We start from the raw sequence: 23,250 nt of genomic DNA, 5'->3' as shown, positions 1-23,250 counted from the left end.
AAATCTGAGCTTTATGTTTTTTACAGGATGCTTGGGGGAAGAATCTGTCTTCTGATCCATGCTGGAACCGAGTAGCATGATCTGGAAAAAACCACACATATCTTCTGCTGTGGAATTCTTGATTCTTGAGTGAAGCAGACGGAAACTGCAGTAGGAGGCTGAGCCAGGAATTCATGCCTGGAATCCTATCCCTTATGTAAGCATTCCTTCTTGGGTGGTGGAGGACATGGAAAGTGGCTGAACAGGTCCTGAGCAAACAAAGTCTCTCGCAGAAGTGCTTTTCTGCTTTACGATGGGTGTGCATGGACTTAATGCACAGCGAGTTTCTGCCTGGATTCAAGACACTGTTCTGGGTCTAGCACCTCCTGCAAACTGGTACAGGGTTGGAACAACCTTGAAATCAGCTCTGCCATCCTCCTAAGTGTACAAGCTGGGCTGTTCCTTGATCAAACTTGTGCAACATTGCATTGTGGGGCTTTCTATGTCTCTGTGGGGCAGCCCTGTCTGTGGGGCCTCACGGTGGGCTTATTTTTCCCAATGCATTGTGCTGTGCCACTCCCTTCACCCTCTGGATCTCGCTTTCCCAATGTCATTCTGTGCAACGCATGTTTCTGCATCTGATGTGGGAGTCGGGCTCACTGCAGCTGATCAGTCACTGCTGCCCTGGAGGAGCTTGTGGGGAGGAAAAAGGACGCTAAGGGGAGCTGTAGCTTCTAGAGGGAGCAAAGGCATTTGGGTGAAAGCTCAGTTTCAATAAACTCGTCACATGGGTGGTCTTATAACCAACATTTTGGGTGAGATGCTCACGTATACTCACGTATACCACTGTCCCTCTTTTCTCCTCGGCTGCAGGCTTCTTTGCTGTTGAGCTGGCATGGAGACATCTCACACAGCTTTGTCTTTTATTGATACACCCTAAGCTGTCTGCTGAGTCTTTTGCTTAGCAAAAGCAAAAGGTACTGCAGCATCATTCTGAATTCAGGACCACAATGCAGTCATGTTCATGGGACGGCTCAGCTCCTGGTCTAGGAGATGGAGTGGGTATCCTGTGTTGAAGCAGAAAGAGCCTAGAGCTGAACACTTTCAAAGTCTTGAGGGAGTTTGAAGCTGGATTTTATACACAGGAGCATTGTATTTAGCCCTAGGTGGAAAAAAAATCCCTAAAAGCTAACCATGCAGAGTTGCAGCTCTGCTGGTTAGGGACAAGGAAAAGGGAAAAGTAAAGCATTTACTGTTCTAATAAGTCATAAACTCTCCTCATATATCTCTTATCTAAACTGTTCTGTGTTTCCAGTTGGCAACTTTGTCAAGAGTGGGAGTTGAAAGCCGTTTTCCCAGCCTGCCAACTGTGTCCTGTCATAAAAGGCAGAGCAGATAATAATGTATGCAGCCTATATCTGGGGTGGGTGCAAAATGCTAAGTCCCCATTTTATTAAAGAAGCAGCACAGGTCAAATGGCTTAGGCTGTTGAATTACAAATGCCCGTTCTTTTTCACTCTTGGCTGTGTGAAAGGATCTTAATGAATTGGATGCTTTTCAGGAAGCCTTCTCTGCAAGCAAACAAGTGATAACTGGGTTTGGCACCTCTGGGAGCAGTGGAGCAGGTAGAAAAATCCAGCCTGGACAGATTGGGTCAATGGGCCGAGACAAATTGTATGAGGTTCAACAAGGCTCAGTGGTGGGTTTTGCACTTGAGTCTCAACAACCCATGCAGTGCTCCAGGCTGGGGAAAGAGGGGCTGGAAAGCTGCCTGGAGGAAAAGGACCTGGAGGGTGTCTGGGGAAGGGAACGGAGCTGGGAAGGGTCTGGACCCCAGGGGTTCTGGGAGCAGCTGAAGGATCTGGGGCCGTTTGTGCTGGAGAAGAGGAGGCTGAGGGGAGACCTCATCGCTCTCTGCAGCTCCCGGAAAAGAGGTTGGAGTGAGGTGGGTGCTGGGCTCTTCTCCCGGATGACAAGGGACAAGATGAGAGGAAATGGCCTCAAGTTGTGCCAGGGGAGTTTCAGACTGGATATTAGGAAAAATTTCTTTACAGAAAAAGTGGTGAAGCCCTGGCAGAGGCTGCCCAGGGCAGTGGTGGAGTCTCCGTCCCTGGAGGGGTTCAAAAAGCATGTAGGTGTGGAACTTCAGGACATGGTTTAGCAGGCATGGTACTGTTGGGCTGATAGTTAGACTGGATGAGCTTGGAGCGCTTTTCCAACCTTAGTAATTCTATGATTCTAAATACAGCCACCTCTGGGGAGGAACGGGAAGTTGTTTTGAGGTGAGCAGCAATACAAAATGGTTCAAGTCTGGGAATCACCATGTCCAAAAGTGAAAAAACAGAGATGATCTGTATGTTGTCACAGTCTAATTACTCAAGCAGATATTTGGTTAAAAAAAAGGCGAAACCTCATGCTTAGAGCTGATGGGGAATTCCCGTGGGTCCTTAAAATTCGCTATTAGCTGGCTCATTAGTATTTTCGCTTCCTCCAAAATGCCCCCCTTGCCTTGCCACTGTTCATCCCCTTCAGGAGTGGAGCAGCCCTAGGTCTGCCTTCAATACCAACTTTAAAGAGCGCAGCTGCGTCTCTCATCCTCGTGAGTTCCCTGTGGGGCTCTCCTATTCTGGTCACGTCCGACCTCACTTTCCTTGCACGTAATGCCCTGCTCTTCTCATTAACAAACCTCACAGCGCTTCACAAAGCCTGTCAGCTCTTCCTGGCCTCCCGGTGGGGAATCGGGAGGATGGGGAGGTATGGCAAAGCCAAGAGACTTTCCAAAGCTTGTGCCCCACCCCTGTGAATGGGTGCACTCAGCATCCCATCCTTTCAGAGAACGTTACCATCAAAAAGTTAAGGCAGGATCTGAGGGAAGGGAGTGTTTCTTCACCCCAGCTCCAAGTAGGTTTTCCACATATGCTCTGAGATGTCATTCCCTCCCACACTGGCACACTCGGGAGCACCTCCGTGTGAGTTGGACTGGTCTGGCAAGGGGGTGTGACACAGAGACAAGAATGAGATGTCACGGCTCTGGTATTTGTCTCGTAGCCTTCCTGACTTGTAATGGTGGAAGAATTATTGGGCAGTGTTCTGTTTTGGTAGGAGCGACTCTTTGCTGTTATCTAATTGCGGCACCAGCAGAAAAATGGGTGGCACATAAGATACACCGCTGCCTTGCTGCATTCTCCTGATGGCAGAGCTCTGGTCTTCCCAAGCTCTGTGATGCCATTTATACTTTGTGTCCCAGCCTCAGGGGACATGGGTCTATCCTGCAGCAGGGTCCCTGCACGTGTAGGGTTTCAGAGAGAATTTTCCATGCTCTGTGTCGAAACATGCAGTCTCGCAATCCCATTTTGACTGTGATACAGGTGCAGCACGACAGACCTGGTGAACATCTGCAGCCTTTTGTATTCAAAAAGGTGAACCATTCCTTCTGCCTCGATATCCAAGCCCGGCTTTCTGACCTTGACACAGCCCTCTGTTTAAGCAAGTGGGAGCGGCAATCTTTTGTTATCGGTCTCCGTGCCCTTGCTCTGCTGTTGCTTCTTCTACATTCTTACCCACATTTTCATTCTTATTTCGTTTGTATCAGCCTTAATATTCCTCTTGCGGCTCTCTGTGATGAGTTGATTGCAAAGCTTGGGGCAGCTGCAGCTTTGCTCAAGAGCCTTGAGACTCAGACTCCCCCTTCCCCTCACAGAAGGAGAGGGAAAGAAGGACCGAACCCCCCAGCGAAGCCCACAGTTTCCAACTGCTGAAGCTTAGGTGCTAAATGAGATTGACTCTGGGGTTTTTTTTTATGAGGTTTCCTTCTTACTAAGTTGAAACAAAGTCCCGCCCTCTGTTTCAGTCATTGGCTGCCTGGGCTTTTGTATAAGGCGAGCGATACAGCTGTCAGCCTCACAAGCTCATGATCTCTGTTCGCTGAATAAGTAGAAATGGGCAGGAGGTCGCCCGTTGCCCTCTTCGTGGCCCTGTGGGCCAGCCAGCTGGGCACGTGGGCAGCGGGGCGCTCCAAGGTGAACCCCCGGATCATCACAGCTCCTCAAGGTAAGCCCCCGCGTGCAACCTTGAGATGCAGCAGCAGCCTCTGCAGCTGACAGCTACTCCCCGCGCCGGGTATTTTCTACCTGTGTTTTGTCTTTTGGGGACACTTGAGGTGTTTTAATTCTTTTGTCTCTTCAGGGAGACTTTTGGCTCTCGTTAAAATGAGCTAAAATGCCTGTGATCTCGGGAAGGGGCTTCTGGCTTCTTTGATTGCTTTTAATTGAATTTTTAGATCCTCGTTCTTGCCAAGTCCTTTCCATTATATATTCTAAAAACATTTTCCTACAAGCAGGGTATATTAAGCACTGTCAAAAAGCCCCCAAACAGACACAGTAACCATTTCCCCTGACTTGCAGAGGGAAATGGAGAAGTACGTTTGCATAATACAATTAATTTTCTTATTCGTCTGATGTCCTTACCCTGTTTTCTGCAAATGAGTTCTGTGAGTAAATATTTGCAGAAGACCTCTATTCTCTGAGAAAATATATACGTCCAGAATGGCATGCAAGGACTTAAAATCACATCTGATCTTGGCAGAAACTGAACAAAGAAATGTTTTCAAGGAGCAATCTTAGAGCACAGCCCAAGCTTCGTGTGTTGAAAAGAGCAGACTAACGTTTACTGGGTTTATCATGTGTCTTCCAAGCTTTGTGATTAATTCCCTCCAGGGAGGCTTTAACAAAAGACCCCGTCTTGTCCCCGGCGGTTCTGGTGTTTGGCTAAGCCGGCGGGTTCAGCTGAGCTGCAGATCTCACGCTGCTCTGCAGTACAACAGCTCCTCTGTGTTTCCTATTTGCCGACAACTTCAGAGGACACGAATTTCCCGTGGTTTATTCTGCGCCATCTGTTATTCCTCTGCTGTTATTTATTATCCCCTTCTTCTTCAGGCCGATTGCTGCCTGCGGATGAAGGGCTGAGAGGAGAGGGAAGGGTGGTGGGTGTGTGGATTGGAGGTGGCCTCTACCTGCCCACAAAGGGGAGAGACACCGGCAGGGCCGGCAGCGAGAGGTTGCTCTTAGCGTTGCATCATTTGTTTTATTCGCTGGGAAATGAAACGGCTCAGAAAAGGGGATGCAAGAGGGGCAGAAGGCAGAGAGCCTGAGACTGAGCAGAGGATGGGGTCCTGCAGGTGTTTTCCCTGCAGCGCTTAGGGGAGTGGAGAGGAAAGTAGAATTACAGGGTCTGGTGGGGTTGGAAATGCCTGTCTTGGAGTACAACTGTGCTGAGGAGGGAGGATGGGCTCGAGTGCTTGATTCCCACCAGTCTCTGTGGACTGTACTCGGTCATTTGTCCTTTCCCTGCATCTGTGTCAGTGGCTTTCCCAGCACTGACCATGGCAAGGATCTGTCACTGGGAAGCACTAAAGCCATTTAGTGTTAGGACACTTCCCTGCAAGGGGATCAGCTTACGCTGATCTCTGTTTCTCTCTCTATTTTTGAGTGAGAGCTTAGCTGGGACAGGCCGAGAGGGATTTGATTGGGGAGATATCGGCGATAGCTGTGTGGCAAACTCATTAAGAGCCGCTTATGTCCTATTTAACAGATTGCATTTTGCTCGGTGTAAACTCCGCCCTTTAGGAACTGGGTCTGTGGGTGAGGAGGAGGGTGCAGAGAAGGCTCTGAGGAGGGGGAAGAAATGGGTCAGGGGCACCATGGGCACAGTGGGTGGCAGGGAGCCCTCTTGAACTTCCCCAGCGCTCCAGGCACAGGGAAAGGCAAGCACAGCGTATTTAGTAAAACCTGCAGGTCAGCACGTTGCTGCCCTTTGCATCCATGCGGAGAGGCTTGGCCCTCGCCTCTTGCCTTGCAGGGCTTGGTTTGCAGCTCCAGTCCCGGTCCTGGAGGCTGAGAGCAGCAGGATGGAGCAGAGCAGCAGTGCGGGACTTTTGCCTGGGTGTTTGTGCCAGGGCTGAGCTGCGTTTGCAGTACTGCAGCGCTGGCCTCAGCCCTGGGCTCTGTGTGCTTGGCAGCTCTTCACATAATTAAATGTCTTGCGTGCACCAGGTATGGCAGCCTCAGCAAAGGCACCTGGAGATGTTACAGCCCTGCGGGTGAAGGGAGAGATGCCTGGGGCTGACCAGAGCCAGCTTTCTCCAGCGGGGAAGAGTACTTGTGCAGGATCTCTCTTTGCGCTGCGGTGCTGGGAAAGAGGAGGAAACTGGTGCTGGGCAGAGCTGCATTTCTCAGCCTTGCGCTGCTTGCCAGCACCCTGCCAGACCCAAGGAGAGAGCCCTGCCCTTGCTGCAGGCAGCCTGAACTACTCTGCTGTTTCGCCCTGCGGTCCTCATTTACCTGATTTCATAGCAAGAAATAGGTGAGGGAACACTGCAAGCTGGGAAGAAACCATAGCTGGGCTTAGGTGTCACGGTCCTGAGCTCACATCTGGAGACAAAGAGGCCAAGTTGGCCTGACTTGGAGCTTGGAGCTGTCAGGGTTTAAGTAGTTTCACAGTCCTGAGGAGTTGGGCTTGTGGCGGCGGGCGGATGAGCGCCGTGCTCTGCAGAGAATCACAGAATCATAGAACGGTTTGGGTTGGAAGGGACCTTAAAGATCATCTAATTCCAACCCCACTGCTATGGGCAGGGACACCTCCCACTAGATCAGAGCTGCCTTTCTCTGCATGGAGCACGTGTAAACCCTGCCCTGAGGCCTTATTCTGCCTTGACTTCGCCTTCGTGATGCCGCAGTGCAGAAGGGCAAGGAAAGGGCATGCTTTTACCCCTGTTTCCATACGTGCTTGGAAGTGTTTGCCAGTGAAGGCAGAGTGTGAGGGATCCCTGGAGCCCTCCCAGCAGCTGGCGCAGGTGGCTGGCGCTTAGGTCCGTCTGGACAAGCAGTCATTTGAAGACACATCTGACTCTGCAGGATTTCTTCCTCTTAGGGAGGAGGCACTCGGAGCAAAGGGCTGAGGTCAGCTCTCGCCCACTGGTCAGATGTGGAGTGCTGAAGATCCTTTTTACTGACCAGGACTTTGCCCCGTTTCCCCTTTGCTGCTGACCCAGCACACAGATGGGTCAGGGTCTCTTCTGGCTCTTCCCCTCCCCAGCATCCCAATGAAGGAAGGCTGGACAGGGCCAGTTCCCCATCTGTTGAGATTTGCGGAGTGGGATTGAGTTCAGCCTGGACTGACGCAGAAGCAAGTGTTTCAACCTTGCACAGTGTCCTTGCTTATCTTCCCTTTTATTTCCATCCTCCCCCTGCCTCCGTGTATTTTCCTAACTGAATGCTGACCAGCTGGGCTTTGCTTTGCAAGAGGTGCGCTCACATCCCACACGGAGCTTTTGCTTGTCAGCACGGATCCTGTATTTACTCTCCTGATCCCTCTGCAGAGACGGAGAATGCTGTGTCCTGGGGCTGGGCAAAGCTGTCTGGGTGACAGAGCAGGCAGACGCAGCCCCTTTGGATGGAGTGGGAGGGTGGCATCCCAGCCTGGCTGTCTCATGACCGGAAAGTCACCGAGCATTGGGAGAGCAGAGGAGTGTGGAGACAATAGCAGGGAGCCCCAGGGCTGGGTCAGGCAGGCGTAGCCTGAGGCCTTTGGTGCAGCAGAGGAATAATTTTTAGCTATTATCGTGCTTAAGATTGTCTTGTCCCTGTTTATTTGCACATACGTAGATCTGAGACAAACTCGCAGCTGCTCTTTAGTTGCCTGCTGCCTTCACATGGGGCAGGATAGGGTCTGACTGGTTAGTTATTCATAGGATCATAGAATCATGGAATGGTTTGGGTTGAAAGGGACCTCAAAGCCCATCCAATTCCAACCCCCAGCCATGGGCAGGGACACCTCCCACTGGATCAGGGGCTCCAAGCCCCATCCAACCTGGCCTTGAACATCTCCAGGGATGGGGCAGCCACCACTGCTCTGGGCAACCTGGGACAGAGCCTCCCCACCCTCAAGGGAAAACATTTCTCCCTGAGATCTCATCTCAATCTCCCTTCTTTCAGCTGAAAACCATTCCCCCTCATCCTCTCCCTGCACTCCCTGATCAAGAGCCCCTCTCCAGCTTTCCTGGAGCCCCTTTCAGTCCTGGAAGCTGCTCTAAGGTCTCCCTGAAGCCTTCTCTTCTCCAGGACTCCTCCAGACTCGCTCCAACAGCTCCATGTCTTTCCTGTGCTGAGGACTCCAGATCTGAACGCAGGGCTCCAGGTGGGGTCTCACCAGTGCAGAGCAGAGGGGCAGAATCCCCTCCCTCTCCCTGCTGGTCCCATGGCTTTGGATGCAGCCCAGGACACGGTTGGCTTTCTGGGCTGCGAGTGCACTTTGCTGGCTCATGTTGAGCTTCTCATCCATCAGCACCCCACTCCCCTTCAGAGCTGCTCCCAATCCATTCTCTGCCCAGCCTGTGTTTGTGCTTGGAATTGCCCTGACCCAGGTACAGGACCTTGCACTTGGCCTTGTTGAACTTCATGAGGTTCAGATGGTCCCTCTCCAGCCTGTCCAGATCCCTCTGGATGGCAGCCCTTCCCTTCGCTGTGTCAACAGCACCACACAGCTTGGTGTTGTCTACAGATTTGTGATTGCACTCAATCCCGCTATTATTCTCCTCTTTCTCAGTAACGGATCAGGCTGGAAGCTGGAGGGGACAGGCTCTGAGCTGGCGTGTAGCTCACAGGAGAGAAGCGTGTCCTGCAGGGGATAAGTGAGATTTTACACTTGACTCTTGGCTGCCTCAGCTGAGCAAACTGACTCCAGCCTGCCCTCGGTCACGGGGGCATCGAAATGGCAGTTCCTGGAAATGGCCCATGCTTCCCGTAGGAGCTCCTGGGCTTTGCCAAGCTCGGCCATCTCTCCTTACCCGGGGAAAACGATGCTAGCAAACACCCCTGAGTGCTGTAGGAATTCTTCTCGGAGCATTTCATGCCCGCTGGTGCTGTGTTCAGGCAAAGGAAGAGGAGAGCTGACCAGAGATGAGGCTGGACTTGTACCGATGGGGAATGGTGGCAAAATGAGAGATTGTGGTTCTAACACCTGCTTTTACTCCTTAGCGACAGGGGCATTGTTTTCTTAGGGAACAGGTATGAAACCGCGTAATAGGACAGTTTCATGGGAAGTTTTCTAGGAGAAAGCTTCTTTCTTTCCCAGCAGCGCTATTTTCTGCAGACGGCTCATGTTCACAGGGTGGGTGATGCTGGGATCATAAAATGTTGGTTGAAAATATTTCTTGCTCTGCACAGATTGAAAAAAAAAAAAAGAAAAACAAACCAAACAAACCCAAGCGAGTGAATCACAGCCACCTCCTGTTGCAAGAGCATGACACAAAAACAACAGCCATGGCTGAACTAATAGAAGTTGTGGCTGCAGCGCTCAGGGCTGGAAAAGAGAACTAGATGCAAATTGCTGACCTGCTGCCCAACTCTGAGCCAGCCCGTGGGCTCACTCGGAGTCAGAATTGCAGAAAATTGGCCTGGGAAGGTTTTCTGTAGTTGATGTAGTCCATGCTGGTGCCTTAAAGCAGGACAAACTCAATCTAAATCTGAGCACTTGAGTGCAAACTAAATCTAAGCAGTGAGTACAAGATGCTTTTTAAAGAAGCTCGTATCCAGAAAAAGGTGAGTTGAAAGGAGGAAATTGCTTGTTTTGCAGCCGGTGCTCTCCTGTTGAGCTGCATCCTATTGTGCGTGGCTATTCCTGGTTACTCCCAGAATAGGACTTGTTCCTCCTGTTGGGCAGTTTCCTGTCCCAGCTCCACCCGGTATAGTAGGCTGGATCTAAACTGCCTCCGGTGTCTGGTGTGATGGAGAAATGCTGTAAGCATGCCGCAGGAGTTGCATGTGGAACATCTCTGCTGATTTCAGAGTAGCTTAAGTCTGGAGCAACACGCTTTATATGACAAACCTAATATTGTCTTTAATGACAGCTCTGCTCCTCTGGAACTATAAATATCAGTCCCCTGTTTGAACCCTGTTGACTGCTGTCAGCATCTTCCTGCAGCGATGACTCTGTATCTAATTGTCCGGTTGGGTTAAATTATTCGCCTTTATCAGGCGTGTGTGGGCTGGGAGGGAGAGAGCATCGCCAGTTGAAGGAGCTGTAGGAGTTTCCTTGGGGAATGCATGGGCAGTCCTAGCCAGGCACCTGCCCTCGAGCTGCTCGCAACAATCGTGGCTGTGGGTTTGCTTATGTCTTGGATAACAGAAGTTTTGGAAAGTCTGAGCTGAGCGTCTGGTTTCAACCGAGTGACTCTAATGCGGTGGTTTGGCTTTCCAAGGCTGAGTAATGCGGTGCTGCAGCCAACGATGGACGTGAGAAGAATGGATATCGTGTGTTCCTGCTGGCAGGGGTCAATCAGGCAGAAAAGGGAACACTAAGAAGGTCTGCATGGCCTTCCGTGGCACAAACCAGCTGACACCTAGCTGATATTCATCACAGAGATAGGAGGGCTGCAAAGACTGTGACGGGGCCCTTCCCAGTCTATCGAGAAAGTCCCCTTCTGTGTGCGTAATCTTATCTGTTTTCTGCAGGGAACTGAAACTTCGTCCTTGCTGCAGAGCCGCCAGTCTTTCTCCCCACGTTTAAACCTCTGCAGAGGCTCCACAGAGGACACCTTACGCTGTGTCCATCTCCTGCCTCACCTTCCCTGCGCTGGGAGAAGAGGGCGTGTGGCCGAGAAGGGTTTCTCAGCTGCCCTTACCCTAAGCAGCAGCAGGGAGATAGGAGATGGATGCCAATTAAGCTAAAAGGTAGAGCGGCTGTTCTGCTGGTGGATGCTCATAGAGATGCTCGGGGCAATTTTTATTCTGGAAGGCTTTTTAAGATAAATCAATCTCTGGGAACTGATCTTCCTAGTGGATGAAGCAGCCGTGCTCTATAGCAGCTCTCCTGCTAAAAGCATCCTTTTGTTGTTCTGTCGTTGTTCCAGTGACCGTATAATAAAATACCATAATCACAGGCCAAAGTTCCCCAGCTTCCAGCAGGAACATGGCACAGCCCAGGACTGTCATTACAGAGACCGGCTTCTGGAAAGTAACAAAACCTGGCTCTAAATTTAGCACCTGCAATCTGTAGGGTGCAGCCAGCAGCTCGGCTTTGGGGCCGGTAGGGAAAAATGTACCTGCGAGATGACAAGCTTTGCTACGAGCTGCACATGAAATCAAAGCTCCGGACTCATCTTGCAGTGGCACAGGCTTCAGTGCTGCATAATTCGGGGGGGAGGGGGGAGGTGAGCATGCAGGGGTGGGCAGGGGATATCAGTAAAGCGTTAGCATGCGTAGCAAACGCTGTTGAGCCTATCATATAGTCATTTTGTGTTTAAAAAGGAGAAACCTATCTTTCCTGGAGTGCAAAGCACTCTGGTTTGAGCCTTTAGAGGGTAAAAGGAGCCCTGCAGCACTGCCTGTGTTCACGAAGCCCTGCCTGATGCAGAGGCTTTGAATTGGAGGTTTGTTCCTTCCCGGCTGCAGGTTAGGGGTTGCTTTTGTTGTTTTCTGAGTGGGCGTTTGGACCTGCTGCTGGCTCTGCCTCCAGTTTGGAGGCCCCTCCGAAAGGGATGTAGGCTGCAGAGCTCTCCGAAGAGCTTTTGAGTAGGCATGCCCATGCCCAGCAGCTGGGTTAGTGAACCAAGAGGGCTTTTTTCCCCGTTCTTTCTTCCTGCCCTAGCTCACCCCTGCATTGAATACTGCTGCCTGCTGCTAAGACTCTCCGGAGCTTACCAGAAATAGAGTAGAAATTGTTAATGCGCCAGAATATTTGCCTTCTGTAGTGTAACTCTAAAAAAGCATATTTGTGTAGTTAGAGCATACTCTGCGAGCTCGAGCCTTTCTGTGTGCTGGCGCAGCCCTCCCGGGCATTTGGATTGTGCACAGGCTGAGAGCTTTTGTAGGATATTTCCCTGGTAATGCGGGCTGAATTGTTTCCTCCACTCTGGAGCACTTTTGCTGTTGATGGCATGGATCTCTCGAGGGTGGCAGAAAGCAGCCGCACGAGCAGCCCGTGATTGCAGGGGCTTCGGAAGCGGTTGGGGCAGAAGCCAAAGAAAAAGCAAGCAGCTTTGTATGGTGGCGGCCAGGTGCGTAGCTTGGCCGAGGGTGGAAAAGTCCCTCTGTGGAGAGGATGTAGATGTTGCCGATAAACCCATGGCCCTGCTCTTTCCTTCGGAGGGGTCCTTACAGGAAGGGAGAAGCAGTCAAGAAGGGGTGTGTGAGAAGATAGCGTCAGGTTTCTTGGCAGATGATTAAATGCTGCTTGTCTCCAAACAGTCTTGGGGAAGAGACAGGATGAGAAATACTGAACAAGTTAAACCTGCGGCTCTGCCTTCCTGTGAATTTAAGACAAGAAAGAGTGAAATGTGTAAGCTAGCAGGTCTGGCTTTGAGTAACGTGGGCTTTCCGGTTGTGTGTCTGCCCTCTGTGCTTTGACACCTCTCTTTTCTGGGTTTCACGCAAGCGCATGGACCCCTTTGGAAGGTTTTGGGGTTATGGAGCCCCCTGATGTTGTCCAGCCGGTGGGTTGCCTGTACTGCTGGGCTCCGTGGTTCTCCACCTGAAACACGACAATCACAGATGGAGAACTAAAAGGAGAGCAGCAGACAGCTCAAGCCCTCGCTTCCAGCTCTGCCGCTTTCAGGAACTGAACCGCAATGTTTCCTACAGGATGGAGGGCATGGGAAGATTGCAGTCAGGGCTTTCACCCAACCTGGGCTGATGAGAAAGTACTTTGCCTTCACTGGGAAACCATTTTACTTGCTTTATCCTTTCTGGGTGTGCAGATGCTTTTGGGATGCATCTGTGGGAGTGTCTGGCTAAGGCAAAGGCAGCTGCTCTGCCCCGATGGCACCGCTGCCCTACCAGACCAGTGCCCGTCCCTGCCCCGTTGTGAGAAAGTGTCAGTTATGAAATACGGAGGAGATGACTGATGCCTGCAGTAGGGATTGTTCGACCTCTCATATGAGGTCAGGATGAGAGAGCTGGGGTTGTTCAGCCTGGAGAAGAGAAGGCTCCAGGGAGACCTCAGTGCAACTTCTGCACTTTCTGGTACAGAAAGCGGCTCCGGGAAAGCTGGAGAGGGGCTCTTGATCAGGGAGTGCAGGGACAGGATGAGGGCGAATGGTTTTGAGCTGAAAGAGGGGAGATTGAGATGAAATCTTAGGAAGAAATGTTTTGCTGTGATGGTGGGGAAGCCCTGGCCCAGGCTGCCCAGAGCAGTTGTGTTGGCCCCCTCCCTGGAGGTGTTCAAGGCCAGGTTGGATGGGGCTTGGAGCAACCTGATCCAGTGGGAGAGGTCCCTGCCCATGGCAGGGGGTGGGACTGGATGAGCTTTGAGGTCCCTTCCAACCCAACCTATGCTATGATTTGCTTTCCAGACCCTCTCCAGCTGCTGGTCCCAGCTCTTGGGTGCCGGCAGTCGGTACTAGTAATGAGTGTCCCTGTGCTTCGTCAGTGGTTTTCCTACTTGTGCTGTGCGCTGAGGGCAGGGAGAGGAGAGATTTAAGCAGCGTGCCTGCCAGGTAAGGCTCTTGGTGTGGGCACGGTCATGAACTGGAGCTATCCCCGCAGCAGGAAGTTGTGAGATCCCTTGGAGAGCTTTAAGGAGCAGGAAACACGTGCACCTCTGTCTGGTTCTGCTTCAGCAAAAGACATTTTTAGTGTTCTTTCTTTAGCCTGGCTTCCACTGCTGGTTCCCAATGCCTTTTGGCCTGTGGCTGACTAATACCATGGAGGAGTTCTGGAAGGTCCCTGAAGATAGAGGAGGGCAGGAGGGGAAGGCAGGCAGCACAAGCTCCCTCCGAAATGTGCCAGGCTGATGGGCACCAGCTCACAGCTGTGCTCCCAGTCAGCTGTGTCATGCCAAGCTGAATAGGGAGGGGACAGAGAGGGAGCAAAAGGGGAATGAGGATCATATTTGGCCCTGAGGGGGCTCTGGAGGGAGTTCTTAGGGGTCTGGGATAGAAATCTATAAGGGATGGGGCTGTGTTCATTCTCCTCTTTTTGTTTTGCTTTTAGTGAGAAATTACTGATGTTGGAGCACAGGTTGAACTGAAATGGGTCACCTTCATGCCCTGCGAGGTGATCTTTCAGCCTGTGCCAGTGCTGAGAGGCAGCTGTAAGGTCCCCGGCTCCCAGGGGAGCAACTCAATCCCTCGGCAGCGTGCTGGTCTGTAAGCCAGGGAAAGGAAGGAATGACGGGCCAGGTTTGGTCATAAGCAATGAGAAGGAAGTGGTTTCCCACATTTGTCTTGACTTTCCACCTCGTTCTCAGAAACTCCTCCCACAAAAACATATCATTTTCCAGTCGGCATGTTGTCTGATGACTTGTCGGACACCTTGCAACCTACAGCCCTTCAGTCACTTTGTGGCAGGTCAGAGCAAATCCCTCCTGGGTTGTCTCGTCTAGAGACAAATTGCTGCTATAAAAAACCCCTCTTTCTGCAGGACCTGCTGAGTCCCAGAAGCCCACTGGGCTGCTCGAAGCATCCATCCCTTGGGAAGCGGATGGCTGGGGGCGGCAAGGGCTCTGGGGAGCACCTCCCCAACCTAACTTCTGTCACATTGCTCCCTTCGGGCAAAGTCAGAGTGGAAGTTAAACGTAGCTACTCAGTGAGCACAGCAGTTCCCTGGAGGTACGCTTCCTCATTCTGAAATGTCTCAACTTGGGAATTTATAGATCATCTAAAAAAAAACCCACAGTTTGGCTTCCTGCCGGTATCTGTGGTGGAGCTGGGGAGACAAACGGCGCGTGGCTTTTGGATGGGAGCAGTGCAGTTCAGTCTGGTCCTCCTCCCAGGGATGAAGGGGACCCATGGGAGCCCTGTTTGGTGTCTCCATCCATCTGGGGTGGGTGTTCTGGCAGAGCTGTGGAGACAAACAGTGTGTGGCTCTTGGGTGGGAGCAGTGTGGTTCAGTCCAGTCCAACTCTGAGTGGTGGAAGGAGGTCTGTAGGGTGTCTCCATGCCTATGGGGTGGATGCTCTGGTGGAGCTGGGGAGACAGACAGAGCGTGGCTCTAGGATGGGAGCAGTGTCCTTCTCTCAGGGATGGTGTGGACCCCAGGAAGCCCTGCGGGATATCTCTCTGAAGTGGCTGATGTGACTTCTCATGCTCTCCTTAGAGTCTGCTGGTGAGGCTTCTGGGGCTGGTATCTGCCCAAGAAGGTGGGAAATCCATGTATTGTCCTCTTGGTCTCGCCTGGGAGAATAGTGAAAGTGGAACCGCAGTGTGGAGTGATGTTAGGGCTGGAACTAGAGGTCCTGACCCCAAAGTGCTTGACTAAGGTAGTGGACATGACTCACATTCCTGGCCCTTCAAAGACAGCAGTTGATTGGCCTGTGCTGGGCTGCTTGTCATGCATCCTGTGTACACTGAGGGAGCGGAAGAGGGGTTGATGTCATCGGATTGGGATGGTTGTCCTGTTCCCAATAGCAAGTGTGCAAGAGCCTGGAGTGCAGTCAGGCCTGATTCATGGCCAAGCCCACATTGTTAGGGATGAGACTCCCGGCACAGGTGTAGGAGACAAGACCTGAGGGACCTTTCTGCAGTGCTGGTCTGTGAGTCAGCATCGAGAAGGCAGCTTCTCCTGCCGCCAGAGCAAATCCCAGCTGGATTGCAGCAGCGACGTGACACTATCAAGTTCATAATCTATTCAATCTCTTCAAAAAGGAAGGAAGAAATGAAACCCAGGAAATGAAAAATCGTTTTGAAAAGGAGGAACCAGGAAAGGGTCCAAACAGTGCCATGACTCAGGCAGGAGCGCGTTCCTGTTGAACCCACAGGCAGCAGAACAGGTGGCAGTGTCACCAGCACTGTGCCAGGGTGGGTGACAACTGATGGTGTTATAATGTGTTACAGTGAGAAGAGTTCCCAGAGCTGTCGGGTGGATTGCCTGGGCGTCAGGGAGCACGACGGAGACTTGGCTGCATTTGCTGTGGTGGCGAGCTTTGACACTGCACCAGTTTAAATGCTGTTCTGCCATTTGATGGATGGCCCAGCCTGGTGTCCCCATCCCATGGTGGCAGCAGGAGAGTTTGGGAGAACACAGGCTTAGCTAAAAAAGCTTCCTTGCTCAGGGCAGCAGAAGCCCTGTGGTGTGGAGTGGATAATGCCAGTGAGCAGGTAAACCCCATACCCTGCCTGGTATCCCCTCTTCAATGCTACCTGGGTGGAACTGTTGATCTGCTTGGGGGCAGGAAGGCTCTGCAGAGGGACCCGGACAGGCTGGGTCTGTGGCCGAGGGCAGTTGTATGAGATTCACCAATGCTCAGTGCTGGGTCCTGCACCTGGGCCACAACAACCCCATGCAGTGCTCCACGCTGGGGCAAGAGGGGCTGGAAAGCTGCCTGGAGGAAAAGGACCTGCGGGTGCTGTTTGGCAGAGGCTGAAAAAGAACCAGCAGTGGCCCAGGTGAGCAAGGAGGCCAACAGCATCCTGGCTTGGATCAGCCATGGTGTGGCCAGCAGGAACAGGGGAAGGATCATCACTGTGTACTAAGCACTGGTGATGCTGTGCACCTTGAATCCTGGGTTCTGGTTTTGGCTCCTCAGTCCAAGAAATACATTGAGGGGCTGGAGCACGTCTGGGGAAGGGAAGGTAGCTGGGGAAGGGTCTGGACCCCAGGGGTTCTGGGAGCAGCTGAGGGACCTGGAGCTGTTTGTGCTGGAGAAGAGGAGGCTGAGGGGAGACCTCATCGCTCTCTGCAGCTCCCAGAAAAGAGGTTGGAGTGAGGTGGGTGCTGGGCTCTTCTCCCGGATAACAAGGGGCAAGATGAGAGAAAATGGCCTCAAGTTGTGCCTGGGAAGGTTTGGGTTGGATATTAGGAAAAATGTTTTCTCCGAAAGGGTTCTCAGGCACAAGCAGAGGCTGCCCAGGGCAGTGGTAGAGTTACCATCCCTGGAGGTGTTTAAAAGCTGGGCACAGGAGGTGCTTGGAGATATGGTTTAGTTATGGACAGGTATAGTTGGACTCGTACCTCAAAGGTCTTTTCCAACCAAATGGTTCCGTGATTCTATTCTGTGTTCCAAGGGGAGATCCCACTTCACAAGAGTTTTATGAGCAGCAAGTAAAGGATCTGCCTCTCGTCTCCATCAGAGAAGCAATGGGTTCTTATCTTATCCTCTTTCCCTTTTGATTTCTTCCCAAGCTTTGTTTCATTTCCCTACTTTCAGATGCTGGCATCAGAGCAGTTTGAACCATCACCTCCATTTTAGGGAGATGCAGTCCTCCCCCAGCATCAGTGAATCGTAGACCTGCAAAGCCTCGCGCTACTGGCGCTGGGAGCCGTGCAAGCCGGTGACTAAGCCGAGCGTCTGGGGTGCTGATGCCAGCTGCCAGACCGGGGAATGGTGGAGTGTGGAGGGGAGAAGGACCACTGTAGCTGAGTCAGCCCTCCAGCCAGGATGAGAGCTGAGCTGTTGAGTTTGCCTGCAGCGAGGCTGTGCGCCCACGCTGCTTCTCTAGTGGGACATCTGTTCTGGAGGTGGGGGGCATGCTTCTCCCCTGCACGAAGCTTGGGGATGCTCTGGGATTCAGACCTTGCTGTAGTGCTGGGGAGGGCCAGGCGCTGCCCAGGCTCTTGCTGCCTTTCTGAAGGCATCTCCTGGACCCAAAAGGAGCCAGAGAGCCCTTCAGAGTGGCCTTAAAGCTAGATTTGCCCAAGCCAGGTCTAAGGAAGCAGACCCATTTCATTTTATTTTCCATCTGTTATCTGCATTGTGTATTTAGGATGGGTCTACCCTGCTCTCATCTCATCCAGATCATCTCCCTCTTCCTTACCCTCCTCCTCCGTTACTTCACCCTGCAGGCATCCTTCTGAGATGCACCAGGCTTCCTCCTTCTCCCTCTTTTAATATCATTCCTCTTCGATTTGGTGCGGTGCTCCCCATCGCGCCTGCGAAGCACAAAGCCGCTCTTTCTCCCATTCATTCCGCAGGCCGGGGTTAGCATTTCAATTGACAATTGTGCCATTGATTTGCTCGCTGGTAGTGGAGTTTGCAATAAATACCAGGCAAAGGGACTCGGTGGGGTTAGCGAGGCTCTGGAAACGAGCCCAGTGTCTTCTGAAGCTCCGGACTCGATTTCAGAGGGAGGGTTGAGGCAGGGTCACCCCTTCCAGGGGGACAAGATTTTCTTTGCAGTACCAGAAGCAGCCTTGGACTTTGCTAGGAGAGACAAATCCCCTTCTTCAGGGACATGGTGTGAGGAGCAGCTGAAGTCACTCGGTCCATTCAGTCTGGATAAGAGGACACTGAGGGAAGACCTCATTGCAGTCTGCAGCTTCCTCACAAGGGGAGGAGGAGGAGCAGGCGCCGAGTTCTTCTCTCTGACCTGAGGGAATGGCAGGAAGATGTGTCATGGTGGGGCTAGGTTGGACGTTTAAGAAAAGGTTCTTCACCCAGAGGGTGGTGGAGCACTGGAACAGCTCCCCAGGGAAGCAGTCGTGGAGTTAAGGCTGACAATATTCCAGAAGCATTTGGCTAATGCCCTCAGACACACGATGTGAACGTTTGGGTTGACCTGTGCAGGGACGGGAGTTGGACTCGATGATCCCTGGGGGTCCCTTCCAACTCGGGACATTCTATGATCAGATGCCCTCTGCCTCATCATCCCTGGTCTTGAAGCCGTTGATTCCCCAGCCTCCCAACCTGGGGGTGCAGGGATGCTTCCCCTGATCCTGCCAGTTAGGGAAGGGGATCGGAGCACTTGCCTAAGCTGAGCAGTTTGAGACAGAGCAGGGCTGAAGGCCAGCTCTGTGGGTCAGCCGGGGGGCTGGTGCAGAGGCAGAGGGACCCCAGCACCCACTCACGGAAACACCTTGCAAAGGCTCCCTTCCAGATGAAGTTAAATCAGCCCTGGAGCTGCAAATACGCTTCTGGGCTCTGACGGGCAGAGCTGTTTACTCTCAGCTTAGCGATTCAGTGCAGTCCCTGGGGAGCAGCAGGATAAATAAGACGTTGGCGCCAACCAAATTATTGTTTTGGGTTTGTTTGTTTCTGGCTGTTCGGGGAGAAGTGTGGCCTTGCAGGTTGGCACGTCTCTTGGGGCTGAGCTTGAGAAAGCGGCAGCGATGTTGAAAAACCCTCAAAACAAAAGCAAAGGTGATAGGAGCCTGCAGGGCTGAAGCGTGTGAAAGAGTGAGGTGGAAGAAGAGAAGCGGGGAATGACTGCAGGTGTGTGTTCTCCTGCGTTAGCAGCAAATTTAGGGGCTGGGCTGGAGGGTTGGAATCAAGAGCAAAGTTCACTGAAGTCCAGTCAGACCTGATCATGGCATGTTGGGGATGGGTTGTGCTGACAGTGGTAGCTGAGGGAGGAAAGGGCTTTAGGGGCTCCTGTGTGCATGGGCTGTTGCCTGCCTGCTCCACTGGGGATTTTTGAGGACTGCTGTGAAGGGGGTGGTGAAAACAGAATTAGTCCTCTCCTCCCAGCAAGCACAGACTGAGGCTGTGGCTGGTGAGATTGCCCAGGCTAGTTGGCATGCCCGGCTGGCTTCCCGCTTGTGGGGCCACTTGAGCAAAGGAGTTGCACATTCACTCTGAAAAGACTTGATGCCAGCATCTGCAGAGGCAAAGCACGTGCTCAAGAGTTTCTCCAAGTCCTTGGACAGTGCTTGGGCTGGGAGGGAGCATGGAGAGTGCACGGGGACTGCCACGCAGCCGGGCTTTCCTAGTTGTAGGGTAATAGAATTACAGAATTGTTTGGGTCGGAAGGGACCTCAAAGCCCATCCTGTTCCAAGCTCCCAGCCATGGGCAGGAACATCGCTCACTGGATCAGGTTGCTCCAAGCCCCATCTAGCCTGGCCTTGAACACCTCCAGGGATGGGGCAGCCACCACTGCTCTGGGCAACATTTCTTCCTAAGATCTCATCTCAATCTCCCTTATTTTGTCTGAAAACCATTCCCCCTCATCCCTGCACTCCCTGATCAAGAGCCCCTCCCCAGCTTCCTTGAGCCCCTTTCAGTACTGGGGCCCCTTTCAGTTTTCCCCAGAATCTTTTCTTCTCCAGGCTGAACAACCCCAACTCTCTCAGCCCATCCTCGTATGGGAGGTGCTCCAGCCCTCGGATCATCTTGGTGGCCTCCTCTGGACTCGGTCTAAGAGATCCAACTGTGGTGCAGGGTCCCAGCTGCCGAATGTCCCCTCTGCTGCCACACAGCCCCATGGCCTCTGTCCTGTGTTGCAGGGGAAGGACAGCCCAGAGGCGTTGCGTTAGTGAGAAGCCGGGAGCTGACGGGCAGAGATGGTTTCTGTCCCATTGCATACCTCCACCCTCTCTCGTTGTGGCTGAGGTGCCCTTGTGAAACAGCACCCATGGCTCTGGGCTGGGTTTCCCATCACAAGGCAGTGGCTGGCAGCATCCCCCAATTAGCCGAGTCGGTGATAGGAAAGCCTTGCTGGCCGGGTGCTGTTCAACCCCGCAGGGATTAGAGACTCCGAGGAGGTGTGACTGGAGTAATGAAGTGGAGAAGAGCACCACAAATCAAGCAGGCATTCAGTAACCTCAGTGACTTCTTAAGTCTTTTTCACTTTGGGCTCTGTAGAGCCTTGGCGGGACCCATACGCAGCGTGCTCCGGGCAGAGGGGGAGCGCGGGACCATGCAAAGGTTGTCCTCTGCCTGTCCTGCCAAGTGCCCCTATAAATAGAGAGGGACACGTGCCACTGATTAATTGCCTGTCTGTGCAGGCAGCCAGCTAAGACAGACGCAGCCTCTGTCTGCTGGGAGCGGCAGCGCTTGCCAGGAGAGAGGCCCACTCTTCTTCGGGAAAGGGAGAAGAGGGAGAGATGAAAATGGAGTGCCCTGTCATGCTAAGCAGAGGTCAGGCCTGATTGGAGACTTTTCCCCCTTGGAGGAGCAATCTCTCTCATGTCGTTGCTGCAAATTACGGCAGTGACCATCTGCTGCCTGCATTGCAGCCTGCGTGGAGTTGAGCCCTGGCACTGCTGCTCAAAGCTGCCCAGATGTGGTTCCACCATCCTGGAGAGGGATGCAGGACCAGCAGACCCCATTGAGGGACAGCAAAAGCCTCTGGGGAGGAGGCTTACGACTGTGATGCAGGGCCAGGCTCCCACACCTGAGCTGCCAATGCAGAGAGGAAGGGAGTATATCTTTAGGAAAGAGGAGCTGGAAAAGCCAGAAGGTGAAAGAGGAAGGAAGAGGGGAGGACAGGCAGTTCTTCCTCCCAGCTGGGCCTGGAAAGCTTCTGGCTGCAGCAATCAGTTGTGACATAGGTCTTGCAGCTCCTTTCTTGTTCACGTCTGGGGTGTGGAGCCCAGGATTTGGGGCTTTACGTGCACCTTTCCTCTATCACATGTGGGTTCTGGCCCCTGGGGGGTCCTAATCCCTCTAAGGGCCAGGAAGGATGGGGGATGCAGGTGTAGAGTGGAGAGGAAAGGTGTGATACTGGGCTGTGGCTCATGGGAAATGATCCACCCTGTGGGCATGGGGAGGTTCACCCAGCAGCAGCTCCTCTCCCGTTCAGCTGGAAAAGAGCTCACAGCTCCAATTAAGCCTGTACAAGGTCCCAAAGTGAGTCACAAAAATGCAAGAGGCTGCAGGAACCAAACCTTCAAGGCAATCGCCTGGAGTGTTTGTCAGAGAATGGTGAGAGAATGCGGGGAGCCCTTCATCTCGAGGGAGGAGACACTTGGCCATTGGAGCAGGAGGGAAGGCAGCGCTCACCTGGCTGCTGCAGAGCCACTTCTAAGTCTCTCTGAGCTTCTGCTCTCCTACAAGAGCTCCTGCAGCAAAGTTTCCCCTCCTCCTCCATCACCAGCCCTTGAGGGCTAGGCTGGCTGCTCCATTGTGCAGCTCTCCTGTCCCCTGGGGCTGAGGGGACAATAGTTGGGCTCTGAGCCTGGGAGCTGCCTTTCCCTGCCTGCCTGGCTCTGGGCCAGCCATCCCAGAGGGCCCCCGGCCCATGTCCTTGTTTTTCTCATCACTCGTGCTGAGGACACGCAAAGGGAGTTGATCGGCCTGAGCTGATGTGAGTGCTCTCCGCAGTCAGCTGTGGTTGCCCTGACGAGTGTCTCCTCTGTGCTGTTCTTAGGTGCGAAAGAGTACGCCTTTCCCAGGAGCGAGAAGTACCCAGTCTTCTATCATGAAGAAAACAGCTCAGCCATCTACATCGGGGGAGAGGGAAAGCTTTATTACTACGACTTTGCAACCTATGAGAACTACACGGTAAGGATGCTCGGCTACAAGTTTGGCCCCAGAGCCCTGTAATCCTAGAATCATAGAACTATTTGGTTGGAAAAGACCTTTGAGAACATTGAGTCCAGCCATGCCTGTGCACTACTGAACCGTATCCCTGAGCTCCTTGTCTGCCTGTCCTTTAAACACCTCCAGGGATGGAGGCTCCACCACTGCCCAGGGAAGCCTCTGCTAGTGCTTCACCACGCTTTCAGCAAAGGAATTTTTCCTCATATCCAATCTAAACGTCCCCAGGCACAACTTGAGGCCGTTTTCTCTCATCCTATCATTTGTTAACTGGAAGAAGAGACCAGCACCCGCTTCACCACAACCTCCTTTCCAGGAGCTGCGGAGAGCGATGAGGTCTCACCTCAGCCTCTTCTTCTCCAGGCTAAACGGCTCCAGAGCCCTCAGCCCCCCCCGAGGCAGCCCCATCCATCTGGGAAGCTGCAATGTCAGTGTGATGAATGGCTACAGCAAGGGGCAAGTCTCCTATGCTACTTGTAGGTGGGTTCTTCCCAGGCAATGCTCCTCCTGAGGTCTTTGCTGACCCAGAAGGAGGACTTTTCTGCTGAGGGAGCCTTTCTTTAGGATGAGAAGGGGTGCTCAGGCTCATGCCACTGGGGAGAAGTTATGTTCTCATCCCTTTCCATTGTTGGAGTCCCAACTGCTTTTCCTCAAAAGCAGGAAGTTCTGGATCAGCTGGGCACTGAGTTAACACAGCAGGAAACCCCTCAGTTGGCTTTCTCATGATCCCTTCTTGTACTTCTCAAACAAATTGGTTGCTGAAGTTTGGGCCCAGGAACTTCCCTTCTTGTTCCCAGGAACAGTGTAGTGTCCCAGCCGCTGGACACCACCACCCACTATGGAAGACCCATTCCCCACAACAACAAATCCTCTCTCTCAAAATCCTTTGGAGAGCAGCCCAGGCTTACTGCCAATCATATGCATTGCTTTGGCCCTGCATCCCAACTTCTCCCCATCACCTTGAGGGCCTGAGAGATCCAGCCCTGCCTCCCCAGGGCTTTCCAATTGCCGAGGTGGGGAAAAGGCCTACGTTGTGGTGTTTAATGGCCTTCTTGCCAATGTGCTTGCTTCACTTCTTTCTAAAG

General features: G+C 52.7%; 1 protein-coding gene across 4 annotated transcripts in view; it reads left to right on the top strand.

The window, feature by feature from the left end:
• The window catches only part of SEMA7A (semaphorin 7A (John Milton Hagen blood group)), a 41,435-nt gene that overhangs the window by 6,239 nt on the left and 11,946 nt on the right, over positions 1-23,250 (top strand). For 2 of the 4 annotated variants that reach the window (XM_054077876.1, XM_054077875.1), the window contains one exon: positions 21,996-22,129. In XM_054077876.1, coding sequence (XP_053933851.1) covers positions 21,996-22,129 — 134 coding nt within the window. Of the gene's footprint in view, positions 1-3,861; positions 4,030-21,995; positions 22,130-23,250 lie in introns of those variants that run through there. The other 2 variants (XM_009568865.2, XM_054077874.1) reach the window with 2 other exon arrangements.

The sequence above is a fragment of the Cuculus canorus genome, chromosome 12 (assembly GCF_017976375.1).
Source record: "Cuculus canorus isolate bCucCan1 chromosome 12, bCucCan1.pri, whole genome shotgun sequence".
Classification (NCBI taxonomy): Eukaryota; Metazoa; Chordata; class Aves; order Cuculiformes; family Cuculidae; genus Cuculus; species Cuculus canorus.
The sequence above is the reverse complement of the archived record's forward strand: the minus strand, read 5'-3'. Positions and strand labels throughout refer to the sequence as shown.